The 16,643-nt window shown below is 41.8% G+C and overlaps 1 protein-coding gene across 2 annotated transcripts in view; it reads left to right on the top strand.

The window, feature by feature from the left end:
* Positions 1 to 16,643, top strand: part of LOC128684964 (N-acetylated-alpha-linked acidic dipeptidase 2) — a 44,261-nt gene that overhangs the window by 17,094 nt on the left and 10,524 nt on the right. For both annotated transcript variants that reach the window (XR_011393825.1, XM_053771373.2), the window contains exons 5-11: positions 3,274 to 3,394; positions 8,474 to 8,619; positions 11,713 to 11,902; positions 12,510 to 12,600; positions 12,964 to 13,151; positions 13,865 to 13,987; positions 14,995 to 15,077. Coding sequence is in view for 1 of the 2 variants with exons in the window: in XM_053771373.2 (XP_053627348.1) it covers positions 3,274 to 3,394; positions 8,474 to 8,619; positions 11,713 to 11,902; positions 12,510 to 12,600; positions 12,964 to 13,151; positions 13,865 to 13,987; positions 14,995 to 15,077 (942 nt within the window). In the remaining variant the exon portion in view is untranslated. The remainder of the gene's footprint in view (positions 1 to 3,273; positions 3,395 to 8,473; positions 8,620 to 11,712; positions 11,903 to 12,509; positions 12,601 to 12,963; positions 13,152 to 13,864; positions 13,988 to 14,994; positions 15,078 to 16,643) is intronic.

Here is a 16,643-nt window from a genome sequence, read left to right as displayed (position 1 = left end):
CTTACCTAACCTAACCTAGTATTGATAATTGTTTCTGCTGTCTACTTCTGCCTGAATTTATTTTATTACAATTAAATGTAACACCAGTTGACCCAGGTGCTAAAGTTAATAAGTTCACTATTTTGCCATTATACTCCAAAGCTCATTTATTTGATTACCACTTTATTGTTCACCACAACTTATATTAGTCCCTTTTATATTATAATTTTATATTATAATTCTAACTTTAACTACCTACTATCATATTCCCAAGCTCCATTATTTGATCATCACTTTATTTGTTCACCACAAATTATTTTAGTCCCTTTTATATTGTCTCCTTTATTTTAGCTTTAAAAAACTACCTTAGCTCATTATTTTTTACATTTGTTAAATAATTCAGGTGCTATTTTTTTAGCTTTAGAATATTTACTTTATTTTTTACTTAATTCTAACTATAGATTCACTACAAATCTTATGATTACAAGCATTAATCCTGATACCAACCTCTTATTTAATGACTTAAATGATTCAAACAGTTACTGTAATTACTACACTGCAGAACAATCAAAGGCACTTCTCAGTGCCAACAACAACATAACTATCTTTAACTACAATATAAGATCTTTAAGCAAGCATTACGATGACCTCATAGCATTACTAAATTCCTTGCATGTCAATATGTCCATCATTACACTAACTGAAACCTGGCTAAAGCCTGATAGTACAGATGTCTATGCCATTCCTGGTTACACAGCCATACACAACTGTAGGCCAGACCAACAAGGGGGTGGCACAGCTATATACTACTCAGACCAACTAGAATGTATCACTAATACTTGCACAAGGGATGAACATGGGGAATATATAATAGCTAAATTCAAATCCAAATACCTACAAAAACGTCTCACAGTGATAAACATCTACAGAGTTCCACAATCAAACATTAGCCAATTTAGTCAAAACCTAGGAAGTGTGATAACTGATGCACGCATGAACAAAGATCACTTACTACTCTCAGGTGACTTCAATATAAATCTCCTGCAAGACCAGGACCCACACGTTACTGAATTCACAAACACAATGAGTAACTGCATGTTGCTACCAACAGTAACAAAACCTACAAGAGTTACAGAGACTAGTGTTTCCCTACTTGACCACATCTGGACCAACACCATATCCCCTTTAAAATCAGGCATAATTACAGATAATACCACAGACCACTACCCTACTTTCCTCATAACAACTCTTGGTAAAATACCCCAAGACACTACTAAAGTCACCTTCAGACTTCACAATGAGGCAGCCATTAATAACTTCACAACAGCAGTAACAAACATTGACTGGCACACTGAGCTAGAAATCTATACAGATATTGACAAATGTTTTAATAATTTTCTAAAAAAGACCCAATACCTTTATAACAAGCACTGCCCTAAAAAAACTAAACAGATGACAGCTAAGAGACTGAACAGTCCCTGGCTAAAACCCAACATTCTCAAATCCATAAATACAAAACACCGATATGAAAAACAGTACAGAATGGGTCACATAACCAGAGACCAAACAAAACGTTACTCGTCAATCCTAACCAGCCTGATAAGAAGGGCAAAAAAATTGTATTACGAGAACAGATTATCCAACTTACGAGGTGATATAAAAAAGACCTGGAAGACCCTATCAGAAATTCTGGGAACAAAAAAGATATCACGACATAGCGAAATAAAATTAGCAAAATCAGATGAACCCCAACTCCCACCAACAGAAACAGCAAACAGAATCAATGATTTCTTCTCCACTATAGGTCAAAACCTTGCCAATAATATCCCAAGCTCAGATACCCCACCAAATGACTACCTCACTGGCAACTACCCGAACACACTGTTCCTAGCTCCGACTAACCCATACGAAGTCTCCCTTATTATCAACGCACTGAAAAACAAGGCAGGAGATTTAAATACCTTACCACCCTTTATATACAAAAAAGCGTCACAAGTACTATCACCAATCATTGCAACACTCTTTAACAAATCCATTGAATCCTCCACCTTCCCTACAGTTCTCAAAATAGCAAGGGTCACCCCGATCCATAAAGGAGGAGACCAAACAGAGTTGAATAACTATAGGCCAATATCCAATTTACACCCTCTCTCAAAAATCTTCGAAAAATTAATTCATAAATGAATCTACTCCTACCTCATCTCCCATAACATTCTCAACCCCTGCCAATTTGGATTCAGGCCTAATAAAAATACTAATGATGCTATTATACACATGCTAGAACATATATACACTGCAATAGAGAAAAAAGAAGTCCCACTGGGGATCTTCATTGACTTACGTAAAGCTTTTGATACAGTTGACCATGACTTGCTCCACGTAAAATTGTCACACTATGGTATAAGAGGGCACTCCCTCAACTACCTCAAGTCATACCTCAGCAACAGAAGCCAATATGTGTACGCAAATGGGGCAAGCTCTTCCGCACAACCAATTACAGTTGGTGTCCCACAGGGAAGTGTCCTTGGCCCTCTTCTCTTTCTCCTATACATAAATGACCTACCAAATGCTTCGCAATTACTCAAACCCACACTTTTTGCAGATGACACCACATACGTCTTCTCTCACCCGAGCCCAGTCACGCTAGCCAGTACTGTAAATACCGAATTACAGAAAATATCTACCTGGATGAGGACTAACAAACTTACACTGAACATTGACAAAACCTACTTCATTCAGTTTGGTAGCAGAGCTACAGATGTACCTCTTAACATAACGATAAACGTATCACCTATCACAAAGCTAACAGAGGGAAAATTCTTAGGAATCCACCTCGATAATAGACTCAAATTTCATACACATATACAACAAATTTCTAAGAAAATTTCCAAGACTGTAGCCATACTATCGAAGATACGGTACTATGTTCCACAGTCCTAACAGAATACTCCATTCTACTGAATGAACAGCAATGCATGCAACCATAGGACCTGTCTTTGTAATACTCATTTGTATTTTATAGTTATCTGTTTACAATAATGTCTTATCACTGATTTCATCATTGCTTAGTTAATCTTAAGTTAATGTTAAGCCAGCCCGTAATGCTGTGCATATAAGTGGCTTTGGCATGCTGCTCTTACCTGTATTTTTTGTACCTCTGTTTGTATGCTAAAATTTCTAAATAAATAAATAAATAAATAAATAAATAAATAAATAAATAAATAAAGAATAGTAAGGTGTAGTTAACACAAAAGAATTCTCATACACATTTTCTGTTTTTGACTGCGTGGTCAGATCACTCTTGAAGACGGGGAAGGTCAGATTATCTTCAGCAGTACCTACCAGGAGAAGCCACTGCATGAGGATGATAGTGACCCTGAGTTCATCCATGCCTTTAATGCCTTTACGCCTGCAGGTGGGTGCTGGGACAGGTGTGGGTACTGGGACAGGTGTGGGTGCTGGGACAGGTGTGGGTGCTGGGAAGGTGTGGGTGCTGGGACAGGTGTGGGTGTTGGGACGGGTGTGGGTGCTGGGACAGGTGTGGGTGTTGGGACGGGTGTGGGTGCTGGGACAGGTGTAGGTGCTGGGGAAGGTGTGGGTGCTGGGACAGGTGTGGGTGTTGGGACGGGTTTGGGTGCTGGGACGGGTGTGGGTGCTGGGACAGGTGTGGGTGCTGAGACATCCTGGAGGGTGTTCGTGAGTCAACACCCCTGCGCCCAAGTCCTTGACCAGGCCTGGTGTGGGTGCTGGAACAGGTGGCCAGTGGGGAAATACAGTGCAAAACACGACGTGGTAATACTGTATAGGAGTTAAGGCATGTGTTGTTCCATCTTCAGTAATATAAATTCCCCTCCCCTTAAAAAAACCGTAGGTGCAACTCACTGTCTCTTGTGCATCATACCATTGATGTGACGTTAGCAAGAGAAACTTCCCAGTGTTCTTCCTGCAACTCGTCTTCCTTAGTTTGCAGTTATATCCTCAAGTTATGCCAGGTAATGATGTGGGGGTTGTGTGTGCCAGAAAATGAAGGACGTGAACTAAGAGGAACTTACCATATTGAATAAGAGAAGGCGTGAGATACGATAACAGCGTAAGTGATACTCAGAATTTGGGTTAGTTTAATAATAATAATAATAATAATAATAATAATAATAATAATAATAATAATAATAATAATAATAATAATAATAATAATAATAATAATAATATCTTTATGTCTACAAGTACATGTACAAGGTATACAGACCATAGCTTGTTATGCAGAGCATTTCAGGTAAATTAGGTCAATTTTGTCCCAGGATGCGACCCACACCAGTCGATTAACACCCAGGTACCCATTTTACTGATGAGTGACGAGGGACAACCTGTGTAAGGAAACACGCCCAAATGTTTCTACCCTCGCCGGCAATCGAACCATGGACCCTCAACGTGTGAAGCGAGAGCGTTGCCTTCCAGGCCACGGGCTTCAAGCCTATTGGCCACACAAAGGCTCATTAAGGATGTAACCTTAACACCACGTAAATTAACAGCATATCTGGACAGAAACACGCAGTGAGTATATATACCCTTGAGCGTCAAGGGTATGTACACAGTGAATGTATACCCTTGAAAGTCTAGGGTCATTCACTGGCATCAACTTAGAAAGTAAAAAGGCCAGTAGGTTAGACCGTTAGACAGAGTATATATGTAGTCTAAGGTCAGTGTACTGTTCCACTTCCTGTCTGTTACACCTATGCTAGAATACAGGTGTAAGAGAGGAACACACAGGTTTAACAGACATAAACACACAGGTGTAACAGACAGGAACGCACAGATGTAACAGACATGAACACACAGGTGTAACAGACAGGAAAGCACAGATGTAACAGACAGGAACACACAGGTGTAACAGACAGGAACACACAGGTGTAACAGACAGGAACACACAGGTGTAACAGACAGGAACACACAGGTGTAACAGACAGGAACACACAAGTGTAACAGACAGGAACACACAAGTGTAACAGACAGGAACACACAAGTGTAACAGACAGGAACACACAGGTGTAACAGACAGGAACACACAGGTATAACAGACAGGAACACACAAGTGTAACAGACAGGAACACACAAGTGTAACAGACAGGAACACACAGGTGTAACAGACAGGAACACACAGATGTAACAGACAGGAACATACAAGTGTAACAGACAGGAACACAAAGGTGTAACAGACAGGAACACACAAGTGTAACAGACAGGAACACACAGGTGTAGCAGACAGAAACACACAGGTGTAACAGACAGGAACACACAAGTGTAACAGACAGGAACACACAGGTGTAACAGACAGGAGCACACAGGTGTGACAGAAACACACAGGTGTAACAGACAGGAACACACAAGTGTAACAGACAGGAACACACAAGTGTAACAGACAGGAACACACAAGTGTGACAGGAACACACAGGTGTAACAGACAGGAACACACGTGTAACAGACAGGAACACACAAGTGTAACAGACAGGAACGCACAGGTGTAACAAACAGGAACACACAGGTGTAACAGACCGGAACACACAGGTGTAACAGACAGGAACACACAAGTGTAACAGACAAGAACACACAGGTGTAACAGACAGGAGCACACAGGTGAGACAGGAACACACAGGTGTAACAGACAGGAACACACAAGTGTAACAGACAGGAACACACAAGTGTAACAGACAGGAACACACAAGTGTGACAGGAACACACAGGTGTAACAGACAGGAACACAAGTGTAACAGACAGGAACACACAGGTGTAACAGACAGGAACACACAAGTGTAGCAGACAGGAACACACAAGTATAACAGACAGGAACACACAAGTGTGACAGGAACACACAGGTGTAACAGACAGGAACACAAGTGTAACAGACAGGAATACACAGGTGTAACAGACAGGAACACACAGGTGTAACAGACAGGAACACACAGGTGTAACAGACAGGAACACACAAGTGTAACAGACAGGAACACACAAGTGTAGCAGACAGGAACACACAAGTGTAATAGACAGGAACACACAGGTGTAACAGACAGGAACACAAGTGTAACAGACAGGAACACACAAGTGTAACAGACAGGAACACACAAGTGTAACAGACAGGAACACGCAAATGTAACAGACAGGAACACACAAGTGTAACAGACAGGAACACACAGGTGTAACAGACAAGAACACACAAGTGTAACAGACAGGAACACACAAGTGTAAAAGACAGGAACACACAAGTGTAACAGACAGGAACACACAAGTGTAACAGACAGGAACACACAAGTGTAACAGACAGGAACACACAAGTGTAACAGACAGGAACACACAAGTGTAACAGACAGGAACACACAGGTGTAAGAGACAGGAACACACAGGTGTAACAGACAGGAACGCACAAGTGTAACAGACAGGAACACACAGGTGTAACAGACAGGAACACACAAGTGTAACAGACAGGAACACACAGGTGTAACAGACAGGAACACACAAGTGTAACAGACAGGAACACACAAGTGTAACAGACAGGAACACACAGGTGTAACAGACAGGAACACGCAAGTGTAACAGACAGGAACACACAGGTGTAACAAACATTAACACACAGGTGTAACAGACAGGAACACACAAGTGTAACAGACAGGAACACACAAGTGTAACAGACAGGAACACACAAGTGTAACAGACAGGAACACACAGGTGTAACAGACAGGAACACACAGGTGTAACAGACAGGAACACACAAGTGTAACAGACAGGAACACACAAGTGTAACAGACAGGAACACACAAGTGTAACAGACAGGAACACACAGGTGTAACAAACATTAACACACAGGTGTAACAGACAGGAACACACAAGTGTAACAGACAGGAACACACAAGTGTAACAGACAGGAACACACAGGTGTAACAGACAGGAACACACAGGTGTAACAGACAGGAACACACAGGTGTAACAGACAGGAACACACAGGTGTAACAGACAGGAACACACAAGTGTAACAGACAGGAACACACAGGTGTAACAGACAGGAACACACAGGTGTAACAGACAGGAACACACAAGTGTAACAGACAGGAACACACAAGTGTAACAGACAGGAACACACAGGTGTAACAAACATTAACACACAGGTGTAACAAACATTAACACACAGGTGTAACAAACATTAACACACAGGTGTAACAAACATTAACACACAGGTGTAACAGACATTAACACACAGGTGTAACAAACATTAACACACAGGTGTAACAAACATTAACACACAGGTGTAACAAACATTAACACACAGGTGTAACAAACATTAACACACAGGTAAGTACCTAAATACACGCAAGTTTATTTTAATCTACAAACTTCGTTCTCTGTAAATAAAACATTACCAATGTTTTTGCGCGTGTGACCTAATTAATGTTTACATTAATAACTCATTACGATATAAACATGTCAATAGTTCATTAAATTTGTAACTTGTTCAGCCATCAAAACTTTGTGGCTCAGTCTCTGAACCCATTATGTACCTCTGTAATGTTGAGGTACAGTCCCTGAATCCATTATGTACCTCTGTAATGTTGACGTACAGTCCCTGAACCCATTATGTACCTCTGTAATGTTGACGTACAGTCCCTGGACCCATTATGTACCTCTGTAATGTTGACGTACAGTCCCTGAACCCATTATGTACCTCTGTAAAGTTGAGGTACAGTCCCTGAACCCATTATGTACCTCTGTAATGTTGACGTACAGTCCCTGAACCCATTATGTACCTCTGTAAAGTTGAGGTACAGTCCCTGAACCCATTATGTACCTCTGTAATGTTGACGTACAGTCCCTGAACCCATTATGTACCTCTGTAAAGTTGACGTACAGTCCCTGAACCCATTATGTACCTCTGTAAAGTTGAGGTACAGTCCCTGAACCCATTATGTACCTCTGTAAAGTTGAGGTACAGTCCCTGAACCCATTATTTACCTCTGTAATGTTGACGTACAGTCCCTGAACCCATTATGTACCTCTGTAAAGTTGAGGTACAGTCCCTGAACCCATTATGTACCTCTGTAAAGTTAAGGTACAGTCCCTGAACCCATCATGTACCTCTGTAAAGTTGAGGTACAGTCCCTGAACCCATTATGTACCTCTGTAATGTTGACGTACAGTCCCTGAACCCATTATGTACCTCTGTAAAGTTGAGGTACAGTCCCTGAACCCATTATGTACCTCTGTAAAGTTAAGGTACAGTCCCTGAACCCATTATGTACCTCTGTAAAGTTGAGGTACAGTCCCTGAACCCATTATGTACATCTGTAAAGTTGACGTACAGTCCCTGGACCCATTATGTACGTCTGTAATGTTGAGGTACAGTTCCTGGCCCCATTATATACGTCTGTAATTTTTTAACTGCCACCCACAGGATAGTTATGGGCTGCATAATGAAAGTTATTAGACCAACTAACTACGGCGTTGTCACCAGGTGACGTCCGTACAGAGGCTGGTCGTGGGGTGGTGTATGTCAACTACGCCAGAGTAGAGGACTTTGACAAGTTGGAAGAACTCAATGTTAATGTCTCTGGCTGCATCGTTATTGCTCGCTACGGCAAGATCTTCAGAGGGAACAAGGTGAGTGCATCCTCTAAGAGCTAGCTATAGTTCTCTCTCTCTCTCTCTCTCTCTCTCTCTCTCTCTCTCTCTCTCTCTCTCTCTCTCTCTCTCTCTCTCTCTCTCTCTCTCTCTCTCTCTCTCTCTCTCTCTCTCTTTCTCTCTCTCGCTCTCTCTCTCACACACTGCGTGGAATAGACAAGGTGGATAGAGACAGATTGTTCCAGAGATGGGACACAGAAACAAGGGGTCAAAGTTGGAAGTTGAAGATCCAGATGAGTCACAGGGATGTTAGGAAGTATTTCTTCAGTCATAGAGTTGTCAGGAAGTGGAATAGTCTGGTAATTGACGTAGTGGAGGCAGAAACCATACATAGCTTTAAGACGAGGTATGATAAAGCTCATGGAGCAGGGCGAGAGAGGACCTAGTAGCGTTCAGTGAAGAGGCGGGGGCCAGGAGCTGAGCCTCGACCCCTGCAGCCCCAATTAGGTGAGTACATACTAAAGGGCATGGACAGCAATCAGTATACTGTTAACTAATACAGTTAGGATAAACAATGGCACAATCAACACTATGCCGTTATGTATACGCTTGAACAAAGTTTTATCTGGTATACATATGTGAGGATCTAAACAACATTTCACCTAACAACAGTCATAACAACAGAAACTATCACTGGAACAACCAGTCTGGTCATAACAACAGAAACTATCACTGGAACAACCAGTCTGGTCATAACAACAGAAACTATCACTGGAACAACCAGTCTGGTCATAACAACAGAAACTATCACTGGAACAACCAGTCTGGTCATAACAACAGAAACTATCACTGGAACAACCAGTCTGGTCATAACAACAGAAACTATCACTGGAACAACCAGTCTGGTCATAACAACAGAAACTATCACTGGAACAACCAGTCTGGTCATAACAACAGAAACTATCACTGGAACAACCAGTCTGATCCCAGGTAACACCTTCCCACCTCGCCCTCCGTTTTCACTATAAAACTTAAGTCTTCCTAAAATAAAAATGTATATACACGTATGAGTTACGTAAGTTAGGTAAACAAGATACTCGATACACACTGACCATCAGTTTAAACAATTCCTGGGGCTGTGGCAGACACATTAATGGAAGCGCATGAGTTAGCTATCCAACGCGTGCGTGTTGATAAGACGCAGGTGTAGTAGTTAGGTACCTGTCAGACACTGCAACATCTCGGGATCTTGATACAAGGAATTCTTAAATGCTTGTGCAGCCTATGGCCACGAAAACTTACAGTAGTGTCAACTCATCTGACTAAAGTACCTAAGCCACTTCTCCGAGCATATGCTGTACTTTCAAGATTGATTGGATTGAACACATCGATTCCAGGCTGAGGGATTGATTATCTCAAACTAATCCTCTTTTTCTACCGTTCTTCTTTGTATTGGACTGATGAAGCCACTTTGTGGCGAAACGTTTCCTCAATAAAGATTTCTAAATGTTACAAAAGTATCTGATTCTTCATTTTCAATCGAATACGGAGGCAGCAGGAGGGGTGAAGACGATGTCTTCAGTCCATCATCCTTGAAGACGTAGTTCTGAGGTGGTCAGTCCCTCAGCCTTGAGAAGAATTCTGCTCCATTGTCTGGAACAATGTGAAGGTGAAGCAACAATGGCGACTTATATGCTGTCTAAGGCACAACTTCACCTGAACACCGTGGTGATCAGTGGACGAAGAATTTCGAAAAACCCACCTGAAAATTCAAAAAAAAAAAAAATTGTCACTAGTTTCATATACACCTAAAAATATATCTCTTAAAGTTACAAAAATTATGTGTTAACCACAAAAAATATTATGCAATAACTACTGGTAATATCTAGATTATTGCTTAGCCCCATTGTAATCTAAATCATCCATTGTAATATCTAAACTATCTTATATGTTGGTGCTGATGTTTATTTCCCACTATAATCTACCTTGTCCATAGTTACTATAACATTTGCTTTGTCTGTTTCGTAAGGTGAAGTCCAGGATTTTTCCTTAATTCCTGGTATATCTTAACAAATCTTTGATGACAGTTATGATGTAGAGGTGTGAGATTTGTTAAGCTTTACCAGGAATTAAGGACAGATCCTGGACTTCACCTTACGAAGCAGACAAAGCAAATGTTATAGTAACTATGGACAAGGTAGATTTTAGTGGAAAATGATCATGTTATTAGAAGACGAGGGAACTTACATGCCCTTTATGGTGATGTTATCAGTCCGTCAACCTTGGAGATATGAGGGACTGACCATCTCAAGAAACCTGCTGTGTAGGCAAAATGTTTCAACAGTGAAGATAAGATACTTAACTGTCGCACATGTGTTTTAATTATATGTTAGTAATCAGTGGCTTGTGAGTTCTAGGTCTCGCCGCCGTGGGTTCAACCCCCACCCGTTCCCTGAGTTATTTTTTTGTGTGTGTATGTCTGAAATACTTGGCATACAAGGGACTTTCCTTAGATCATACAAATATTGTATTATTATAACTCTTCAGTTCACTGCAATACTCGCGTATATTCTGATAAAATAAAGGTTTGAGTGGGATGTTTAGGCGGCCTGGTCTCAGACCGGCTGCGGGGGCGTTGACCCCCGAAAATCTCTCCAGGTAAACCTCAGGTATACTCCAAGTATACTCCAGGTATTCCCAGTCATCAGTCTTATTGTAACTTAACCAATCGCCAGATCTCTTTACCTCTTCTGTACCTGTCAGTCATACGTTACTGTCTTATCTAACAGTCAGCAGTGATTCGTATATATATACTCCAGCTTCTTTATTGCCTCATCATGTCTGTCCCAGTTAGTAGGCGCCTCATAGATCAGTGCTAGTGCATCCAGATCACATCTGAAACCCGGTTCAATTCTGGGCGATTATTGACACATCAGTAAAAATTTAAATGCAACTGTTCTCTTTCATACTTAGTACATAAATACTCGTGTGTTAGTTGACTGAGGTTACTGCTTAATATAGGATCTCAGTTGCAATAACTACGCTGAGATATTCTATGTTATTGACATTATTAGGTTAATCTACAGCAGCCATGTGTATATTACAGCCTAACTTAGTGATTCTTGTACCCAGGTGCTTCATGCCCAGGAGCGAGGCGTCAAGGGCATAATCCTCTTCACGGACCCCAGTGATGTTGCCCAGGAGGGAGTGGAAGCACAGGATGTGTACCCTAACTCTTGGTGGCTCCCGGGGTCGGGCATGCAGAGAGGAAGCACCTACATGGGTGATGGGGACCCACTCACTCCTGGATGGCCCTCAACAGGTGGGTGACTGGTGCTCTGGGTGCGTTAAACACTCTCTGAACACAGCTCACTCATACCCTCATCCCACTTGTTCACACAACTCTCTTACTCTCATTTCCCCACCCACCTGATTGATCAAATAATCATCCGATGACTCGTTTAACTTTACTGGGTTACTATGGAAGACAGTTGTAAAAATGTTAACTTGTATAAGAAACCAGTATAAACTCACTCACAAATACACCGTAGCGATGTATCGGATATCCGCATCCGTGAAACATCCGCACAATTTCGTACATCCGCATCCGTGAAACATCCGCACAATTACTCACATCCGCATCCACAGATATCTAAATTTCCACAACCGATACATTTCTAATTACACTCAATATGTTGATAATCTTCCAGAAGTTACTTATCTGTATTTGTATCATTACCTATGCGTAACTGCAGGAAAAATGTTTATCAGTAGTGTTTACCATCACCAAGTATGATCTATGATAATTTCTATCAGTAATTATCAGCTATTTTTTCCTTCAACATTAAGCATGCATTAGCTATTATCGCAAAGATAATACTAAACGCCATGAGTAAACCTGTCTGAGATGCCCCTTGTGTACCTTACAGCTCAGGCCTACAGACTCAAGGTTGAAGATGCCCAGCTGCCAATGATTCCCTGTCAACCCATTGGCTACGACGATGCCCGTGTCATACTGGAGTGAGTAGTGGGTTAAGGAAGGTGGGTGGGGGTTGTGGATGGTGAGAATGGGTAGATTGTGGGAGATGGCTGACGGAATGGATGAAGAATAATGTAAAAATAATCACTGTTTACAAATCATTCACTGCCAAATATAATTGAGTCAATAATAAAGTATAATGAACACCACACTCACTATTCAAAATATCATGAAAATATTTCATATATAACAAAAACATAGGTCATATAGCAGTTTCGTAACCTTGGTCAGGTCACAGGTCATGGACCCCTCACAGCACACAGACCCAAACCTTCAACATAACCAATTACCTCCCATTTCACACACAAAAAGGCAATATTAACGCTGTTGTTTGTGACCTGCAGGAAGATTGGTGGCACTCCAGTCCCCAGTGATGACTGGAAGGGCGGCCTGACAGGTGTGGCCTACAACCTGGGTCCTGAGCTACAAGATCGCTACTCCAACTACACACTTAGACTCAACACCCACAATGTGCACCAGGTCCACCGTTCCTACAATGTTATTGGCACCATCAAGGGGAAAGTGGAGCCAGGTGAGTTAAGAGTGGAGGGAGAATGAGGAAAATAAGAGGAAAGGGGAAGAGAGAGAGGCACAGTGTGTTAAGTGTTGGGATCACCAACATAAACCCGAGAATTTGCTGTTTTTTGATTTACAATTAAAATAATTTGTAAGGAATTTATTGGCTTCGTTGTATTAATCTTTCTTCATTCTGATTCTTATAAATTTGCTATTTATTTTTATTTTGGGGAGAGGGGGCATACCACAAGGTGCCTTGACGTGTTGGGGCCGCCAGTGTTATAAGGAAAAGGACTCTGTGGTACCTACATTAAAATGTAGGAAAATTGTCGCGGGCACCAGCACTATCAAGAGAAACGTGTGTTGCTCCTCGTGTGTCTTATTTATCAATTTGCATCAACTTGCCGGTGTTGTAAGCCATCATTATGAGACTTGTGCTGCGCGACAACACCGTGCTATCTTGCTTAACATGACCTGCTTTCACTAGTGGGCCACACTCACCTGTAACATCACCTCCAGCTGCTACACTTCTGCTCCAGTATAAAAGATTCGATCGCATGCGTCTACTTTTGGCTAAAACATTGACCACCTCCTATCAAGGCTGAGGGACAGATTTACTACCTCTTAATTGCCTCCTTTACTCATGATACCCCGTGTTGCACACATGTCTTATTTTAGTATTACCGACTAGTTTTGACTTTCATTACGTGTTGGCACTGCCATTCACAGACCGCTATGTGTTGATTGGTAACCACCGTGATGCCTGGGGTTACGGTGCCTCTGACCCCTCCAGTGGCACTGCCCAGATGCTGGAGACTGCCCGTGTCTTGACCCAACTCATCAGTAGCACAGGTGAGTGCCCATCAGGTTCTTGACAGCCTTAGCTTATATTTTCAAAATTATCTTTAAACCTGTTGCTTATTTTAAGTAATTTTGGCTGTTCCAGTAATAATTTTGGCTGTTCCAGTAATAATTTTGGCTGTTCCAGTAATAATTCTACATTTCTGGTGTTTGTTTTTTCAGTTAGTTAACCATTTGAGCTCTGGAGAAATGTTCAACTTCACTTGAGCTCTTGAGAAATGTTCAACTTCACTTGAGCTCTTGAAAAATGTTCAACTCCACTTGAGCTCTGGAGAAGAGTTCAGCTCCACTTGAGCTCTGGAGAAGATTTCAACTCCACTTGAGCTCTGGAGAAGATTTCAACTCCACTTGAGCTCTGGAGAAGATTTCAACTCCACTTGAGCTCTGGAGAAGATTTCAACTCCACTTGAGCTCTGGAGAAGATTTCAACTCCACTTGAGCTCTGGAGAAGATTTCAACTCCACTTGAGCTCTGGAGAAGAGTTCAACTCCACTTGAGCTCTGGAGAAGAGTTCAACTCCAGTTGAGCTCTGGAGAAGAGTTCAACTCCAGTTGAGCTCTGGAGAAGAGTTCAACTCCAGTTGAGCTCTGGAGAAGAGTTCAACTCCAGTTGAGCTCTGGAGAAGAGTTCAACTAAAGTTGAGCTCTGGAGAAGAGTTCAACTCCAGTTGAGCTCTGGAGAAGAGTTCAACTCCAGTTGAGCTCTGGAGAAGAGTTCAACTCCAGTTGAGCTCTGGAGAAGAGTTCAACTCCACTTGAGCTCTGGAGAAGAGTTCAACTCCACTTGAGCTCTGGGGGTGAGCTTTACAATTCAAGCACTCAGGTACAATCTCCTGCCTTCAAAACTCTTCATAATCACTCAGGAAAGCCTTATCTGGTCGGTTTCAATTTTTTAGCCTTATTGACCTTAAAACCAGGGAAAGATCTGAGGAACTTAAAGATGAAACAAATTTAACGGCGAACCATTCATAAAATTTCTGTTATTTTCCCCTTCCTGAGGCTGGCGGCCACGCCGAACTCTCGTCTTCTGCAGTTGGGGAGCGGAGGAGTTCGGTCTTATTGGCTCCACGGAGTGGGTGGAGGTGAGAGATCCTCCACGTATTCCGCAGGACTGGATGACTACTTGAGAACCTTAATTTTTAAAGGGGTGGAGGGGTAAGCCAGTGGAAGGCCTCGGTCAGATGACCAAAAGCCCCAGCGGCAGGTCATCATATAACTAAGACCCGCGTCAGGAAACACTTGTACTGTTTCCTGACGAACGTTACCTAACTTAACCTTACTCTCTCAGTGAGAAAATATTTTTTTTTTTTTTGAGGGAGGAGAAAATCTAAAGAAAATTTAGCTCCTCATTTGGGAATATTCTTGGGAAAATATTTAGGAATACAGTAATTTATTCTGAAGATTTAAACCCACGTGCAACAGTTGGGTATTTTGAGCTCCTCTCCAGCCTGAGGGACCGACCACCTCAAATACTTTTTCTCCAAGGTTGAGGGACTGATTACCTCATCTTGATTTCACTACTACACCTGCTGCCTCTATGTGACTGAAGAAGCCTACTGTGTAGGCGAAACATTTCATCACTACAGAAACCCAACTGTTGCACATGTGTCCTAATCTTCGGTATTTCGGACCATAATCAACATAACAGTAATTTATTCTCCCAAAAATATTTAAGCAATGCTTGTCTAGTTTGGTTCTTTCTGCGCTACAAGGAATATAGATACAAAGACGTGCCTGTATACTGTAGTGATTACTAATTTGTTTTTCTAAGCTTGACACAAGGGAGTGTGTGTATACTGTACCAGTGTTCGTGCCATAGGGTCAGAGGTATACATATATACGTCATGTATACATACATGCTTATTCATAAAACAATGTGCATACACATTTAATGCATAATGCTAGCACTCACAGACAACACAAAGTGTACACTGCTCTCTTGTACTCTGCACAGCATACATGTATGCACGTTACAGAATATACACAAACTGTCCATATCAGCTGTCCATCACCAAGACAAGCTGTAACGGAGACGAAAACACTTTCAATAATCATGCGGACATCAATATTCAAATGACGCTCTGAAGTGCAACATCTCTACCCATCTTTCAGAGTACAGACACTGGACTTACCCCATCCAGAGTCTGGCTATCCGGTCCCCCTCCTTGCACTCCAGCGGCACGGCAAATCCCACTTGTATCCACACACTCCGATTTAGCAGACTCCCAAATGGGATGCTCAAATCCCGCCAACTTTTCCAGGGATGACCATCTATCCCTCCTTCCTTCCTTCCTGATATTTATACGCCTCTGTTAATAGTATGTATACTTGTGTAGTATGCATAATGATGTATACCTCATAATCATTATTCTGTAATCACGTGACCTCAGTTGTATGGGAGACACTAACTATCTATTTTTCGTCTAATCTATGCTATGGTTCGCCTCGTCTTTCTGCATCTTCCAAAGTCCATTCTCAGATATCTAAATACACTAACTTCCTCCATATTCCCTCAAAGACATCACATATATATGCATTAGGCAATTAGTTAGAGATGTGCCGGTACTTCCGGCCCGGGTCTTCTCCAGATGGTGACCCGTCGAATTAGGCAATATTTCAAAACAACAGGATCTCATTACAATGATACG

Source organism: Cherax quadricarinatus, chromosome 5 (genome assembly GCF_038502225.1).
Source record: "Cherax quadricarinatus isolate ZL_2023a chromosome 5, ASM3850222v1, whole genome shotgun sequence".
Lineage (NCBI taxonomy): Eukaryota > Metazoa > Arthropoda > Malacostraca > Decapoda > Parastacidae > Cherax > Cherax quadricarinatus.
This window is presented reverse-complemented; position numbering and strand designations above follow the sequence as displayed.